At 41.6% G+C, this 19,102-nt stretch overlaps 1 protein-coding gene across 2 annotated transcripts in view; it reads right to left on the bottom strand.

Moving 5' to 3' along the window:
• The window catches only part of polrmt (polymerase (RNA) mitochondrial (DNA directed)), a gene marked incomplete at its 5' end in the record, with an annotated part of 45,246 nt that extends 34,989 nt beyond the window's left edge, over positions 1-10,257 (bottom strand). For both annotated transcript variants that reach the window (XR_013767067.1, XM_079158526.1), the window contains 5 exons: positions 2,286-2,472; positions 7,715-7,848; positions 8,227-9,074; positions 9,345-9,443; positions 10,116-10,257. Coding sequence is in view for 1 of the 2 variants with exons in the window: in XM_079158526.1 (XP_079014652.1) it covers positions 2,286-2,472; positions 7,715-7,848; positions 8,227-9,074; positions 9,345-9,443; positions 10,116-10,257 (1,410 nt within the window). The remainder of the gene's footprint in view (positions 1-2,285; positions 2,473-7,714; positions 7,849-8,226; positions 9,075-9,344; positions 9,444-10,115) is intronic.
• Positions 10,258-19,102: the final 8,845 nt, after the last annotated feature.

Genomic DNA, 19,102 nt, shown 5'->3' on the forward strand with positions numbered 1-19,102 from the left:
GGTGACCAACTACTGTCAGGAACAGACTGACTGTTGCCAAATTTCTTGCTAAAAGAAATAAAATGTGCTCTAAAAGTACATTGTTGTTTACAGAGGCAGTGGGACCATTATCTGTCCACGTCGAAGAAAGGCTGTGGGCATGAGTGGATGGAGTACACAACAGCAGTAAGAACAACATCAGACTGTAAATCAGGCCTCAGAGAGATGGAGCATGGCCAGCGGCCAGAGCAAAGCTTAAGGTAGCGTCCCTCACAGCTCTTTGTACAATAATACAACTTCAGAACAACAGATTAGCTAAGAAGCTAACACCACATGATCAGTATACCAGGAGGAAATAGCGCTGGCATGATGGTTTGTAAAAGGTACAAACTTCCGAAGCTTCTGGTGTTCAAAGAAAAGCAAAAAGCTCGACAGACTGCGCTGGAATTTTGTTAAAGCAAAGCTGTGCGATTTTATTTGAATACTTTGCGACACTGAATGAACTCAAATGTCCAAACCTATAATGTTTTTCCCAATCCCTACAGTGTCCAGCCCACAACGCATATCGGCCGGTTTCCATATGAACATAACGATCAAATGATAGAATACCATTCAACCTCTGATCACAAGTTGAAACTAGATCAAACTGCATTTTGTACGAGCATCAGCTTAAACAAAATTCCATCGCACAACAACAAACAATATTCTAATTAGATTGTGTGTCTGCCGCTAACACCGATTCAAAATCCTCCGGAGACCATCCAGTCTGCTCCTCTGTTATCTAGTGGACCAGTTATTTGGACAGCCTTTCAGTCATTAAAACCAACCTGCCAGAAAGTCACAGTCACAGTCAGATAACCAGCCTTACAAATGCAATCGGAACTGTAATGGAGCAGTCACATTTGACCTGTTTCACCGTGTGGCATAGCTTCACATACACTCCTAAGATAAAAATACATGACCTGCTGACTGCTGCCATCACACACGCAGGTCAATAACAAGATACAGGAGACCAAAAATATGTCACTCAGATGACGAGCAAAGTGAATGCGGCGCAAGGATTGAGGCTAAAAATACCGCAATTGAACAAAAAAGGTGTTAATGAATCATGTGAGGATCATCAGTGGAAGAAAAAAAGAAAAAAGAAAAAGGACGAGAGGTGAGAGGAGGAAAGGCAAGGAAATCGAGGGATCCATTAGAAAGCAGAGTTGGCTCACTATAAATAGGCCAGTGCCTGTCTGGCTGTGAGGGGGTGACAATCAAATCTTTCGTAGTCATGCTGGAGCCTTGACAGCTTTCCCAGCTCTCTGGTGCTTTGACACTCAAAACATACAGAATCAGCCTTGAAGAAATAACTTCTTCTGTATTTATAGTCATACATTATCACTCTTTAACATAAACCCTCCCATGCAGTTCTTGAATAAATTTAAGTCATTTCTATAATGCTTTTTGATTGAATATCCATTTCATATGAAATATACATGTCATGGTGTATATACATCGCATCGCAGGAACACAAAATTGCTGATTACAACAAACATCTGCCATCCAAAGATTAGCATGAAGCAGTCTCTGTTACATCCACTGAATTCACTGTGAGGTTGAAGCATGACGACCAGCAGCCAACACTGGGACGTACATGACACTGATTATGATGACTGAAGAGATTCAATCGTTTCTGTGTTTATCTTTAATATAATGATGGATGCTAAAACTCGTGAATTTATGAATGCTTTACTTTGAGTGAACTTTGGCGAACCACAAGGATTACTGCCCGGACCACTGACTTTTCTCTGCTATTCAGTCAATCCACAATCTCAAAATGTTTTAATTACAATTTACATACTTACATACATACTTGAATGAATAATATATATATATATATATATATATATATATATACACACACACACACATACATATATACACAGGAAAAACATAAAATGTTATAATTTATTAAGAGTTTAACAACAACTGATCTGCCTCATACGGACTGTGTGTGAAAAAAAAACTATTGATGAACTCTTTTTATATTTATTCAGGATAGTCCCACCGAGATTTTAAATTGCTTTTACAACGGGGGTCCTGGTCTCTGAAATACGCGACTTAACCTTTTGTCGAACAGACCGCTTAAAGCATGGACAAAACATTTAAAATAACCTTAACTGTTCAAACTTTGGGAGAAGATAATGTGTACATTTATGGAGCCATCACTCAAAGTCAAGCTTCATAATTGAGAAAATAGGCCGTCAGTGCCTGTAAGTAATAATATACCAGTGTACGGTGTCAAAGCGAGCCTGCGATACCTGTGTGTAGAAGTCGTGGACCAGCGATGAGGAGCACTCTGTTGTGCTCGCCTTGAGGCTGGGCTGGTAGTCGGGCTGGACGATGTGCACGGCCTTCAGCACCATGTCTCTCTCATCCTGCCGGAACACACACCGGCTGAACAGGGAGTCCACAGACAGGCCGTCCTCCTCCATCTGGCTCAGGCACCTGCACACACACAGGGACATACAGTTGGTGTAGCAGGTTGCTATTGGCCCTGGAGCAGATTTGAGCCATGTTACATCTGTGGGGACGCTCATCAGAACAACTGGCTGCATATTTATTTTTGCCAGGTTTTGAGATTTCTGGCGGTTAAATCTCCGCTGTTGGAATTTCTTTGGAATAAAAACATGCTGTCCAGTTATTCCCCAAAGACTCATATGAGATCTATGAGTCGGAATTGCCAATAGTACAATCAATAGAGAGTGTTAGAGTAGGAATACAGACTAGACATCATCTGGTTAAAGAGTCAAACACAGAACACCTAAAGAGTTTTATTTAACCTTTACTTAACCAGATAAAATGCAAAGTTTAGTGTCAAATGAATGTTGATTTATACAATAAAACAAAACAATACATTACAGAGTAGAAACTAAAGTCTACGCATCAACAGGAGAGGTTAAATAGACACGGATAGTGTGGGATACAAGACAAAAGCACTGACTGACCGACTAAAAAGTCATTTTTAAGCTTGGTCATGCTGCGTGACTTATTTCTCTGAAAATTAGGAACACATCTCTAATAAACACAAGATTTAAAGTGTTTTTTTTGTGATTCATTATGGAGAAACTCAGTTTTACAGATACGTCAGTTAGTCGACAAAAAGGTCGTGTTAGTCGTGTAAGAAACTTTGGTCAGGTCAGCCGTACTTAAGACAATAGCTGTTTTGTACAAGAGTTTAATACATTATAGTCATATTTGTGTAACGTGTCTTAACACTTGGGCACCTATTGTGCTATGTGATACCTGCAAAAGGATAAAATAAAGCAGACATTGAAAATTCTTTGCGATTCATTCCAGAGAACACAGAGGTACACCACAGTACAGCTGCAGCATTCATCCGCTTCATCTCCCATCACAATGAAGATACACTATACAACCAACAGACAGGTATGCAATGTAAGAAAGAATATACAGACAAAATGACGACAGAATGTACTGATACAACACAATATAGCATGACGGGCTCCAGACAACAAACCTTTATACCTTGCTTTGTGATTTACTGGAAAATATATATTTTCCTTTTGAAAATGAAGGTCAAATGTATTCATGTAAAAATGTCATTGCTTGTTTTGTAAGGGCTGCTTGTGTTTCCCTGAAAACATGCGCACAAACACACACACACACACCGACATATGAAGAAATATGACCTCCATACAACTCTGTTGCAGAAAGTTATTTGCTCAGAGTTCAGAGAGTTGACTAAGTAGAGTTTCATTTACGTGGGAGATCATGGTTGTTATGATGGAACAGACTTTGGAGTTTGATCTCAAGTTCAGAGATCACGACCTTGTGACCTGCCTGTTGGTGTGGGAATGGGGAGTGAGATAATCATTTAACTTGCCGGGCGCCTGATTAATTCAGCTTTTAAAAAAAACTCCCTCGTCTGTCAGATCATTGTATATGTCTCGCCGTCCCTAATCAACAGTTGCAGAATATCAATTGAAATATTTGCACTGACGGGGGCTTTTCTGTCAAGAGTCAAAGCATGAGTTGGAGACAGAGGCAGATGGGCACTGACGACATCAGTGAAATGTATATTTAAATAGAATCTCCTAGAGAGAGCACAGTCTCCATGACTGGACTGCAGAATAAAGACAATACCCAATGTGCAACCAATCCCTGGCATCTAAATGAGAGGTGCAATAACATGGTTATAACTCATGTTGATATAGGACACCTCAGAATGCCTGTGAATTAATATGCATCTTTATTCTTCTGTGAGATTCAGTGATTCATATTTTGTTTGTGTAAATGATTTATGAATTTGGGTAAATAAATAATATTATTAAACTGTACATCGATGTATTCTTCTGGTCTATAAATTGAGCCGGTGCAATGATTTATACAAGGACTGAATGTCATCCATGTACTGAATGCTATTTGTATGACCTACAGTGTGCACTCCTCCTTATACATGTAATTACAGAAGGCTTATGTATACAGGGGGAGAACCTTGTTAGTGTCGCGCACACTTTAGGGTATAAAGCCCAACCACGAGCCTGAAGATCATGTTTGGTTGCACTGCTCCCTTGAGGTTAACAACAGAACTACATGACTAAGGCGAGAGACGGAAACGAGGAAACCCCATTTGTCATCGACCACAGAGGATGAGAGAGCTCTGCTTCACCCAGCACTGCTTCTCCTAAAGACAAATAGAAATAACAGCGAGCTAATTACCATCTGGAGGAAACCTTGGCTCAGCAACTTCCACCGACTTAATGTAACCAGAAGTGAGCGGGGTTCTGCACAGAAATGAAGAAATACAACTAAGAAAGCCTCGTATTACAACATTCTGTCGGACGTCTAGTGTTTGAAGTTATGAAGTGTACGTCATATTTCTGAGGTAAGCCAAAGAGGTCAAATTTCTTTAGTATTTGCACTCATGCCTCGGATTCTCGTGTGATGCAATGTGCAATTTTGGTCAGAGTAAATGAGAGAGCCTCCAACAAAGAGAGGATTAGTCTGGGTGCCGGCACTGTGGTCCAGAGGAACAAAGACGGCAGAGAGGTTGAAAGATAGGGCATAATCAGCCTGGTGGCTGCTCTGCTGCACCCTCGGGGGCAAAGCGCTCTGGAGGACACAGCACTTACAAAAGGGAAAAACTTAGAGGGATAAGGGTGCGCGTGAGTCAGAGTGTGTGTGTGTGTGTGTGTGTGTGTGTGTGTGTGTGTGTGTGTGTGTGTGTGTGTGTGTGTGTGTGTGTGTGTGTGTGTGTGTGTGTGTGTGTGTGTGTGTGTGTGAGCGTGAGAGAGAGACAGGGGAACAGATTGGTACATTGAGGGCGAGGATGCTGCAGGGGAGACTTCAGAGGAGAGAGTGATATTAGGAGAGCACAGCAGTCGGGCCATAATAAATAGGTAGAAAACACAGTAAAAGGAAAGAACAGGCCGACTACAAACACATTGAGTGACGGAGAGAAATGATGGTGGTGAGGACTGCTCGGCCAGAGACTGAGCAGGAGGTGCACCACCGCAGAACAACGATGTCATACGAGCATCGGCTTACAGTGATCGATGGGACCAACCAGACACCTACCCACACAACCCCACTGGCCCGCTATTGGACCACGCTGCATAGGGTGATGTCTCCTGAGTCCAACATCGTTTTGGAAAACTATTTGACGAGCAGCCATTGAAATCAACTACATGGATTTAAGTCTAGTTGCAAAGCAAAACACAACAGCACCACTGTGTGGCAGAAAATGAACAGATATAGAACATTACATCGTTGAATTATCTGAATGACAGGATTGTGACAGGCCTACATAAGAGTGATAATATTTTATAATTTCACTGTAAAACTCCTGTTGTAGGAGCGGGCTCTTTTGCACGGCGTGATTAGAAGCGACAGTAGCTGCGCTTCGGTTCACAAGGTGCATTCTTCAGAGTCAGACCGAAGGCTGGACTAGGGTTGCAAAAATTCCGGGAGAAATTCAAGATGGACTTAACGGGAGTTAAGAGGAATTTATGGGAATTCATGAGAATGATATTAAATAATGGGAATAAAATGGAAATATAGGAGATATTTGCTCAGGCTGCATTCACCGTGTCATATGCAGACAGAAACTAAACTTAATCAAGCAGTAACATTTCATTATTTTGCCAAATAAAATACATACATTTGTGAAATACATACAGCGTGAAGTGTACAGTCTGGTGAGTTAGCAAGCTAGCAATCCGAGCAGACAATGTGGGCTGTGTGCAAACTTTGGGTTGCACGGGTTGCACAGGTTGCCCCACCCCCCTCCCCCAAATAAGTTCACTATTAAAAAGGTACAATTATTTATTTTGACTGAACCTGCACTCCCTCTGTGAATGAAGGGGTCTTATATCGAAGGGACCAAAACTTATAGTGCATTCAGGCAGAACTTGTTGAAGTTGTCTTCAACATCACCAATAAAGTGACAACTAACCGTAGAACACAGTCAAGTTCACCGATACCCAAGTTTACCCTACAAGCCCTGATATTTATCATAACGGACCAACAATGTACAGCGTTAATAATAAATATCAGGACCAAACCAATAATGGATTTGTGAGGGTGATGCTTATATCGATATGAGAGTTAAAATCTTTTGGAGTAAGATAGCGTTCTCCACATATAATGATGTTTTTCCTGAAATGCAGACTGAGAAGGAGAAGACTCCTGAACTGGGTCATGGCTTTTCAAAGAGGGCATGAAAGTGCATTGTTCAACAGGGTCTATACAGTATTTTTGATGCTATAATAACTTCAGGTTAGGCCCCTACAAAAAAAAAAAAGCAAAGTCTATATGAGCCCTGCCACTGCCTGGGCAGCAGGCCAGCTGCTTGTATTGGCTGCCATCAAACAGGCACACACACACACACACTGTGACACACGTAGAGTTCTGCTGAAGCTGTGCCCAGTTGCTGGATACTGTATGTGCTAAATGTCATGTAATTAATCCGACTGTGGGTCTGACACACAGTCAGTGACATAAAAACTTGATTAATAATACTTAACGGGGATTTGTCAAGATGACCTAGTTACCGCTGAGACACAATTGGGCTGCTGGCTGCCGAGGTTGTCCTTGAAAAGTTCAGTTCACCTCAATGCATGACGGCAGCGTCCTGCTGTCTTTTAACTATTTAATCAGCCTAAGACCACCTCATTACCACTGTGTGTCAGCATGCGGCCACAACCAAAACAAGTCTAGGTGGCCTTGGGAAAAGCTACAATAATTAATAATAAAAAGAGACGAGGGAAAGGAACAGCAGATGAGGTTCATAGAGTTATGAACACTTGATCCTGTCAGCTTAACACAGAGGAGACACCGAACACTGGTACTGTGTGGCACTCAAAATAAAGCGCGTCTGAATTTACGATTGACACACAAGACGACTTGTATCGTTTACAAATGGACCACAATGGAAGAGGGAAGCTTTGACCATCATTATTTGCTACACATTGCTTCTTCTCTGACGCCATTATTCTTAGATTAAAATGGACATAAACAGTGACAATCATCTTCAATCATTAATAAATAGTATAGGCAAGAACTCAGAAAGGATGTGCAAAAGTGCAAACTATGAGCACAGCATGACCCCTGCTGGTGAGTCTCTGTATTACAACTGTTCTCTAAAACTTAAAATCTGTGTGTGTGTGTGTGTGTGTGTGTGTGTGTGTGTGTGTGTGTGTGTGTGTGTGTGTGTGTGTGTGTATACCTTGTGATGACCTTTGGGGAGCAGTTGGGATTGCGGCCCATACACTCCAGGGCAGTACAGTAGGATCCCAGATTTGGCTTCAGACCAGCCTCTTCTAACAGGATAAATATGCGGCCAATCTGATTTAACGTGCCCTACAAACAGAGAGAGAGGGATGCATGGGAGGACCATAAACCTTTGCTTCCACCTCCTCTTTATTACTAATGTAACATGTGAAAATTAAACTCAAGTTACTGACCAAAGATGAGACTTCATAATATTGTTAACTTATAAAATACGACAGAAAGAATGACAACTACTAGAGAACCTGAGAAGTGTTCACAAGTAAGTACACATGTACCATCATGACTTATAAACAGTAACTATGCAAGATGTACTAGGCTGTTAATAAATCTGAGTGTTTCAATTGGTTGACCACCACACAAAAATAAACCCAGCAGACAAGAGGGGTAGCTAAACAAATGCTAGTTTCAATCCGTTTTAAAACATGGAGTCTTGGTTGCTGAACTCACCTTCTTGGCCCACACCCTCATCATGATGTTGTAGATATTCGTGTTCAGGTGTTTACGTCGACTCATAACTCTGTGCTGGCTGAGCAGGAAACGGTGCGCCCTCTCAACGGCCCCGGCGAACACGCACGCCTCCAGGTAGGAGCGGATGCTCAGCTGGGTGTCCCCGCATGCAGTGGCCTCACTGTCGTCCTGTAGGCGCTGCGAGTTACTCGGCGACGTCCACTGGCTTACCTGTTGACTGAGCCTCCTCTCCAGCTCCTCCACCTCGGCCAGCTCCTCGGCCCTGCCCTGGGCGTCAGCGACAGTCTGCTTCTGGCCCTCTTTACCGGGAACCGGATTTTTAGAGCCCTTCTGTTTCTTTTTAGATTCTTTATGTGCCATGGCGGCTGTCCTCGCTGCTGCTGCTGCTGCTGCAGCGGGGACAGCCGCCTCTGTTGAAGAAACTGCAGCACGAATCTCATCAGACAATTTCATCCGACTACCGTTCTTAATCAAGGGCACGGTTTTAGATATAGTTTTGTGTGAAGTACCGGGGAGCGTGGAGCTGCTTTTGCTTCCTCTAGATTTGGTGGCAGGTTTCTCCTTTACATTCTTCTGTATTTTCTGTTGGAGGTGCTGCTGCTTTGTGAGTTTGTTTTTCTTCTCCTGAGTTAATTTTTCCATCCAGCGGCTGGGCTGAGATTTAGAAGCCGCTTTAAGAGTCTTTGCGGATGTAGGAATGTCAGTTTTCTCCTTGGGTGCGCCTTTGGGACCCTTACCAGATAAAACGGCTTTAACAAAATGCACCTTTGCATGATGGACATCTAAAACGATGTCAGATTGGAGTTGCTGGATCCTGGCCTCAAGCACTAAGGGAGAAAAATAGAAAAAGGCACATTTATTGTGAGTAAACTAAATTATTGACTCGCCTGTTTAGTGATAGACAGAAAGAACTACCAAGTACTCTAGCAGACAGGAGTCCTGGACGAAATAGGACACAGATGCAGTTTGGGCTGGAAGCATTCAGAGAAGACAACTCTGATATTATTCAGCGTGAAATTGCAATTATTGATAACTTAAGTTACTATTGGGGGCTTGAAATGTGTCAGCATGACAACCTGCCGTCTACAACAACATACCGTCGAACAACTGAGACTGCTCCAGTACACGTTTCTTAGTATCGTCTCTCTTTGGGATCACAAAAGAAACATTTCTCCTTTGAAGCAGCAATGGTGTCTCTGAAAAAAAAAAAAAAACACACACACACACACACACACACACACATACCATTAGAGCTAATAATAAATACATGTGCATCTACTTTCTAAACAATAAGACAGTTTCAAAGACTACATATTATAATACTGATAGGGCGTTCTGCTTTCTGCCAATAAACAATTACTTCTATGTTAATTTTTCTACATTTTCCCTCCATACACGATGAGCAGTTGTGAGTTCAGAGTCCTGCTCAGCAACACAGGAAGAGCTGGGTGTCGAACCCCAAAGCTTTGGGGTCTGACCCGCTCCTCCACGTGAGCTACAGCCACCAGGTATAGTAGGAGTATAGGAGTGGCGGCTCAGCAGGTTTTCACAAAGAGGTCCTTGCAATATTGGTGACATATATATAATCTGAAGTTACTTCAATGACCGAAGAAGAAGAAACCGTTAACCGCTAACGTTAACTGTCACGCTCGTGACCACAAGGCATCCTCAGGCTGGACTCAATAACAAACCGTTTAAACAAACGGTTACATGCGCTGTATGCTCGTCAAACATCACACAAGCTATTCGATAGACCCCGGATGAGATAAACATACAAGTACATTCATATATATATCACAAGAGTCCTCGGACACTGGGTAAACTGGTCCATCATACTTGTAACTGCACACAGGAGTCCTTCGGCTCACCTGATATTCGTCTGACCCCGCCGTCTCTTATCGACACGCACAGCTCACAGCGGTCCGCTAGAGACACGCGAACAGGACCCTTCTCAAATAAACTGCGACGACTCAGACATTTTGCAAAGGCACATACTCTGAGGAGTGACATGTTGACATGTAACAACCGCGTTACTCCTGAGCTCTAGGCAGCCATCTTAAATGAGACCAAGCTAGTCGCGAGGAACTATGATCGTGGGTTAAGGCATGGCTAGAGGATCGCAGATAAATCGAGCAGCAATACGTTTTTAAGTTGCTCTGTAACGGTGGCTAATCATTTATTTGAATGTTAATTGAGGTGTAATGTTATCAGGTCAGCCGGAGTTTTTGCAAAGGTGTTTGATTATCGTCATGATTTGCTGTTGACGTACTTTGTGTACTTTTGTTAAAGCCATTATTCGAATATCAGGTGTGGGCAAGGAAACATTACAAATTAGTAGTTGAATATTAATGTAACCTAATGTTACACACTAACAGTAAACATGCTTTTTATAAATAAGGCTCCGTTTAAACAAACTTTCTATCTGTTACAATTACATGGATACAAAAATAATACAAAATATTATACTAAATAAATCAAAAAAAGTTAATTTTATTGTTTCAAATACATTTTAGAAAATAAATAAACCAGGACATAATTAGATGTATTTAAAGGGCTAGCAGTGATTAGAAAAAGTTTTAGTTATCACCCACATTATGTTAAATTGACTCCATGTATTTTCTCTCTTTCTATAAATAATAGGTCACTACACTTGTTTTTTGCTAATTATTTCTTTCTATTTTCTTCGCTGTCTTTTTTGTAACTAAAATGAACCGCCATAAACATCAGAGTATGGACAGTGAATTATTGTTTGGCCTACAGGTGGCAGTCTCATCAAAGTCAATCAAAGTAGGACTAGAGGTCAAACAGGAGACCAAGGTGAAAACCAGTGTCCTGCAATGGTACAAGCAACATTTGTATTCACATATGTGTTATTTTACACCCCCATTTAAATATAGGATTCTCTGAGATCTTTTGGTAATGCAATTTTACCATCATTGGTACGGTATATAGTTTAGTCTAGAACAGTAAAGTTATGATCATATTCCTGTGTACTGGTTAGTTATACAAGGAAATAAGTTTAAATTAAGAGCCCAGCACACAAAATACGTTATCTTGAGTAGACATACATATTGAATATGCAGCAGACAAAGTTGTGTATTTTATTTGTATCTATTTACTTACTTACAGTGCACATTAATACATACATCAGCTTCTACCTGCATGTAAATGTGCCAGCGTTAGCTAGAGCGCTATACTTTTTGGCAGGTTATTACAAATTAGTTACCTGATATTTTTTTACAACGCTTTAACAAGTTCTGCAGTACAACACAATATGATACCATGCAATATAGTACCATAAAATACATAAATGCATTACACAAGTTGCAGGTATGTAAAAACAATCATGTGCCAGAGGTGATGTGGTGAGATTAGTCATGACTGCAGGTTTAGTTTGCTTTAAGCCATCTCTGATGTTTATGTTTAAAGGTTTGGTAATTTGTGCTCTCTCTTAATTCAACAGGAAGCTCGTTCCAGTAGTGACTGGCTCTGACTGAGAGGACCGTTTGCCCAAAATTGCTACATCTGTATTGTACAACACGGTCCCCTGTTTAACATGAATGATAAAGTTATGGGAAATTCACAATTTCTCTTTGAAAAACCTGCAAGATAGAAGTGTGTAAGTTGTCCCAGGACTTGTACTTTTGCAGCTACAATTAAAATAGACTTCACAATTGAGGAAAAATACTGCGTATGTGGTTACATTTATTTCCATGAAAGTAATCTGAAACTGGTAGTACACACATGCAACATGCACGCACGCTGACTTTATTAAAGCCAATTTAAAATGATTGTCTTCTTCTTCTTCTTTTGGACTTTTGAAGTTCGAACGTCACAGAGTTTAAATCAAGCGTGACTCAGCTCCAAATTGAAAGCAAAACTGAATGTATCTCATTCACATCCTGTACACTTTCTGACCCCCCAGCAGTGTTGGCCTCCCCCTGTCATGCATCCATAAAGCATTCTTAAACACTTTAGCGGCCCTTTGTGTCTCGGCAGTCTGGAGGTTAACACAAGCACTACTTGACAGTGAGAGAGAGAGAGAGAGAGAGAGAGAGAGAGAGAGAGAGAGAGAGAGAGAGAGAGAGAGAGAGAGAGAGAAGGGGGGGGGGTTCAGGCAGTACATCTTTTCTCAGTGGAGGCAGTGGCTGAGAGCACAGCGGTGGGTGTCTGCTGCTGAGCTGTAGGTGAGGATCAGGAGGTGTTTGTTGCCACGGTTCACGAGCAGGGCCCCTTGACAGCCTCGTTTGATGTGGTTGGCCCCTGTCGGCGGCTGGCTCTTTGCGCTGGTGTGACAGTCATTGCCGGGTGAGTGACTGTCAATGCCTCGACCGACAAAAGAGGAGAAGACAGGCATTCATGGGGCCTGATAATGGCCAGGCCAGGACAAGGCTGCCATTCTCACACACTTTGATCATGTGGACTCTTTTGCACACCTTTGTAGGGGCTCCCTATTTGTTTAACAGATGGAGAGAGGGCTGCTTTTTGATGGAGATACTTCTGTGTGTGATGCTTGTGTTGGTAAAAGCCTTTGGCATGTGTTTGTGTGTGAGTCTGAGTCTCTTGTGTGTGCGTATGTGTGTGTGTGTGTGTGTGTGTGCACCACTTACATGGAATTAGTGACCTGTGTAAAATAAAACTGCTTCTTAAGGAACTACCCACGTGAGAGACTCCACATGAGACATCCGAGAGGTCATATTCAGAGCTGAATTTGAAAACTTTATTAAAACTTTTGGGCTCAAGCTGCACTTTTTTTACAGCCTTCTGCTAACTTCCGCAGCACTGACTCAAACATTATTATGAAATATTACTCATCGCATCACACACTTTATGTCCATTACTGTCCATTACAGGGAGACAGACATTAGAATGATCCTTCGGGTTTCTGCACGGGCCTTTACCGGACTGCTGTGACTCACAGAGCTCTTACTGCATTTGAAGACGGATTCAATTAGAGAGTCAGTTAAAATGTCTTAAGATGTGTCATGCTACTACTTACAAGTGCATGTTAATAGACTAATTTGAAAGAATTATGTAGGACTATACTTCAATGACGCTATGTCAACTTCAGCTTTCAGACAAAGCTAGGGAGAGTGAAGAAATGCTGAGTCAGCAAAGATTTTTTTAAAGTGCTTTTTTTCATCGTCCTGACCGCCGCCGTCCTGTTTCTGTCCGCGTGTCCTCTGTAATTTGCTTCTGATACATCAGATTAGCAATGCGCAGATGCTACGTCACCCCTGAAGAGTCTTTTTTCTCTCTCATCAAACACTATCAGACAGTTGGATCTCTGCTTGCTGGGAGAACTGGGAGGCTGGAGCTCTCAGAACTCTTCACAGCATCAGATAGACGACCCACTTATCATAATGCCCCCGACAATAGACAATGGTCACAGAGCAGGATATGCAAAGGGCCGCGTCCGAAACGGCACTGAGTTGCGGTGGTCTGGTCAGTCCCTTCAACCACGTCCGGATGTTTGTCAGCCAACCGCAGCAGACAGCTCAAAGATATCAAGCACACCTGCGTGTCGGCTCTGACGCAACAACACAGGCAGTGTTGGACGCGCTGAAAGGTGGAATTGCATAATAGCTGGAATTATGAGGATTTACTGCCAATGAATAATACGTGTGAGACAATTTCCTTATGCGAGTGCAGCAACTCCTTCCAGTTTAGCATCTACAATAAAGAGAAAGTAGATTGTTGTCTGGAAACAGTTTGGTTTAAAAAAAACAAACACCTCCCTACCACTGAGTTACAAACTGGCAGAATGTCAGCACTCTTAAAAGCACGAGGTCGTGGGTGAGCTAAAACACAACTGCAAGAGCAAGAGGGAGAGAAAGAGAGACAAAGACTTAGCAGCAGGCGAAACAATTAATAATAGGGAGCTATTACTGAGGGATTGTCAGTGCTAGGAGGGAGGTCGGGTTTCAGACTCTTTTGAAGACTTTGATGGTACAAAACAGGCCTCATTATAGAGATATTATCTCTATTCATACACTTACAGAGCCGCTTGGATTCCTGCTGGGAAAGATTAGGTTCCTCCACTTGAGAACATCCTCCTTGGATGCCTGGCTCCCATAGTGGTGTTCTCAGCTCAGGGCACACCCACACAAGTCCAGACTGAAATATCTCTTCAACTGTGTGATTGATTAAGATGAAACTTCGTGGTCCCCAGAGGATGAGTCCTAACGAGGATGTTGATCGCCTGACTTCTCCTCTAACATCACCATGAGGATCACATTTGTGGCTCAAGTGAAATGTGACAACAATTATTAGACAGCTCGCCAGGACATTTGGTTCAGACACTCATGTTCCCCTGAGAATTCATTTGTATCCTCTGGCACCGTCATCATGTCACATTTCTAATTTGTCCAATACTTTTGTTTAGGACCAAATACTTGCAAAACTAATGACATTCCCACCAGCCACAGCTGTAGGTCGTGTCGAGTGTTAATTAGCAAATGTTAGCATGTTAACAGGCTAAAAACTAAGCTGTATTAGCATTCAGCTCAAACTACTACTGCGCCTCACAGAGCAACCCTGTCTCCTGCAAAATTACGTTCCCATACAACTAAACTGCACTCTCCATTACGTTTAGAGGGAAATGTATTTTTTCCAGGATTACTGTCGTTTTAAACTCATGGCTAACGTTGTCAAGTGAAACAAAGCAAAAAAACAACAAAACGTCTTGGTAAGGTTTAGAAAAAACATCATGGTTTGGCTTAAAATTAATATGTTTGTTAAGTTATTTAAATTTCGAACGCAAATTAAAATTGGTTTCACTTTGTTTTTCCCGCCTGTTCACCCAAACATCCTCCCTACGCGGAATATAATAGAATCTTATCTACAAAAAAAGAAACTCAATCCAGGAGAAAATACTTTCCCTTGAAAAGTAATTGACAATGCTGTTTCATTGTAGAGGAATGTTATTTTTGGGAGACAGAGTTGAACATAGCTACAAGCATTAGTCGTTTTTTCCACAAAAGTGTTCTCGTACCTGTTTCTGATCGATGTAGAAGTTATGTAGTGGTTTGCACCCTGACCTAATTATAAATTGTGAAGAGGACATTAATCCAATCCTCATTATATTTCACAAAGTTGAAATAGTTTAAATTACGTCCTCAACTTCAAAGATGCACACTGTAAAACAGTGAGAGATTGCACGTTATGACATTTAACAAAGAAACACATTATGCTTGTGTCTTCTCTGGCACTGAGCTCAGAGCCCAAACATTTGCTTCCAAGACACCACAAAGCAATCTGCTGCCACATCTGACACTCACATGAGGCCCGAGCTTTGTTGTTGACCTCAGGGGGCACTCTGATTTTTTGAGAAGTTACATTGAATGATTGTATGATTTTAATTACGGGGAATTTTGGCAAAGAAAGGACAACTGGAACTTCCTGAGGCTTCCTATACTCTTTTGTTTCTCTCTCTCTCACTTTCTGTCTTTTGTTTCTCTCTTTGTTTTGTTTGCTTGTATGTGTGTTTGGCACCACTGTGTGAGACAACACCCCGACAGAAAATAATGAGACACCGCGTCCTCTATCAAAATGAAATAAGAGGGATTCATTTATTTTCTTAAATGAACTTAAATGAAAATTACATTAATGTTATTTTAACATAAAGCAAGGCTCTGTAGTGTGCTGAGAAGAGGGTCTACCATGTCCTTACTGGTTTCTAAAGTAGTTGGAATACTTTTAACTTCAGTCAAGATAAAATAACAAAATGCCTAAACCTCTAATGTATCTGATATGCATGTTATATATTGTAACATTTGAATAATAGTGTGCACAAACACAAGTGTTCAAAGTAAATTTTCTTCGCTTTCAAGTTTTCTGAATTTAAACATCAATACACAGTTGACTGACATGATTTTGAATATAAAAATAGTATCACTGTACTTTGTATAAGATACTAAACTCTAATACAGTAAAAGACCTTCTCTGTCTCTCTACCTGACTGTAAGGTGATCAGAAAAGTAGAATGAATTCTAGTTTAACTTCTGTGACCTGAATGAAAAAAAGTTGGCAAATCAATGTCATCCTGGAAAAATAAATGGTGAGGGCTGTTGGAGAGTTTACAATTGACATGTGGAGTCTGCTGGGACTATTAGCTGAAAGGATCATTTGACTTGCAAGCATGTGCAACACAACAATCTGCCTCGATCAACAAGGAAAGGGAAGCAGGATGTAGCAGGTTGACTTTTAACTTGAAATGTATTACTTCCTCAGAACAAAAATCGTGTCTAACTGATCAGTTCCCAAGAGTTCCCAAGTGGCCGAGATGATGCAGCTCCATCAGTGTTTCAAACTTTTGTCAGTCATGAAGCAAAGGCAACTGTTATCCAAATGCCTTACATAAATCTTTTGACAAATATTGTTACAGTGCTGAAAGAGAGAGAACAACAAATGAAATACTGAGCCAAGCCTGCAAACACTCAGATGTCCTGGAAACTATATCCATGTTTGTGTGCTTGTTGAAGATGGGGAAACAAGTTCATACATCACTTAACGAAGAACACGTTCACAATAATCTCTGTCCCTCTCTGTCTTTCACCAAAAACTGTCCTATGCAGAACAGACTTCCAAGGATAGAGACAGGAGGATAAAACCAGAGGAAGTTAACAGACACGGCAGCGTGGTTTAATTGAGGGTGAAAGACTGTGATTTTTACGAAGGTCCCATATAGATCTATGCTGAAAGCGGCTTTGATGAGGAGCCCAGCGGGCACCAAAAAACCAGAACTTACTGGCAGGTAGACAGGAATGGCTCGGGGGGGGGGGGGGGGAGGACTGGAGCTGGAAGTTAGGAGAAAGAGGTGACTGGTCTCGTTCTCATAAGTGTTTCGTTTTATGATGGGAAGGTTTAAAAAGGGGCTAGCGGGACAGCAAGTCTCAGGGGGGCAGTTAACAAGCTAAAGAGTGTGAAGTGACTGTCACCCTCTTTGAGCACGTACTCCTCAAACACACCTCCAGACCAGGACAAGCGTGGCCCCAGGGTGGTACTCATAATTGAAACAGGGACTCTTTTAAAAAGGAGGGAATTGCTGCTGGACAGCCTGAAAACTTCCACATCTTCTCTCTTTAATTCTCTCACTTTTTTTGTTCTCTTTTCATCTATCCACAAGCTTAGTTTTCGTCTCACTTTGAAAATGTTCAAACTTTAAAGGGATAGTTCGACATTTTATTTCAATTCATGGTCGTTGCATCCGCTACGTCCTTGTAGATCCGCCCACAGTTTGTGACGGTGTGGACTACAAGCGCACGGACTGCACGTAATCCAGAAAAAGTTAACTGGATGCTTGTATCGTGCATGTTTTTATGTACTGTATGTCCCATCCTGTCCCATCTCTTTAAGCATCTCTTTGAAGTCTCCATCTTGTTTTCTGGAGCCAGTAGGCAGTTAGCTTAGCTTAGGTTAGCACAAAACAAAAGGGAAACAGCTAACTTGGCTCCGTCCAAAGGAAAGAAAATCAGCCCAGCACTTCTAAAGCTCACTACTTTACATAATAAACACATTTAAAGAACAACATATTCTATTGTGTTTTTTTTTTTTACAGAGGATTATGTGTATTTCTTGAACAGGACCAGCACGTTTCTGGAGTCCACTGGTTTACTGACAACTGATTTCTTTGGTCTCATTCACATGAACGAAGGAAGGGAAATAACTCTGGGTGTGGCTATTAGTGCATTTTTTATAACTTTTAGGACCTGATTATTTTAATAAGGGCTAATAAAATGATCCGCTGAGTAACTAAAGCCTCTTTCCCAATGTAAGTCAATGGTAAAAGATCTTTGTGAACCAATAGCATCATGTGATGGACACAGTTGTAATTCCACTGTTTGGCCAACATGTCAAATTTGCTTCAAATCCCGGCGCTCTTGGGGCTTGAGTCAGACGAGCTGTTTCACCCCGTTTCAAGTCTTTATACTAAGCTAGGCTAACTGGCTAATGGCTGTTCCTTATATTTACCGTGGCGCCTAGTGGTATCAATCTTCTCCTTTAACAAGAAAGTACATAAGCATACTTCCCAAAATGTTCCTTTATGCTCTAGTTTGACAGGATAAAATGTTTTTGTCTTCTTCACATATTAATAATACACAATCACAAATACTCAAAGTAAAGATTCATCAAACCCGAATGGGCTTTCTTGCCCTAATCCGGTTCACTACACGGCTTGTAAAAAACAGACAAGAGTGTGGGAAGTCACAAAAAAAGGTGTTCTTCATTTCCGTCCTGTTCCCCCAAATTAAATGGCAAAGATCAGAGAAGGTGTTCCATTGAAATATTATCACAGGTGATCAGAAAGTCTCTCAGGCTTCATCTGGACTAACTCTGCCGACACTCCTGCAACCTGCTCTGTGTTTCCGACTGCTCGATGATTCAAACCAGCAGCGGCAAAATAAAAAAACGGCTCCCTTAATTTGCCACATGTGGCCAGAGAGAAGAAAAGAGAGTGAAGGTGTCAAAAAAAAAAAACAGTCTCCGAGCTGGTTCACTGGACAGTAATGGAGCTGATTTGACCGTGTTGCAAAATGCTTCACTGTTCACATCAAGGGGAGACAGCAGAGGTTCTGTGATGGGCAAAGCGGATGTAAGTCTTTCCAGGTGTCCGTGACGAAGAAAAAGAAAAAGAAAAAAAAAGAAAAAGAAGATAATAAAATCTTCAGGTGAAAAGCAAATGACTTGTTTCTCACAGAAGAAACTTCTCGGAGAGAGAGAGAGAGAATAGAAAAAAGAAAGGGGACGGTGCTCTGTGCGGGCTTTCCTCATTTGTTCGAAATGGTTATGAATGAGTGCGGTGGCCCCACCCCACCCCCACCCCTCTCTCTTTCAACCCCCTAGATGCTGGCCC

Source organism: Pholis gunnellus (assembly GCF_910591455.1).
Source record: "Pholis gunnellus genome assembly, chromosome: 4".
Lineage (NCBI taxonomy): Eukaryota > Metazoa > Chordata > Actinopteri > Perciformes > Pholidae > Pholis > Pholis gunnellus.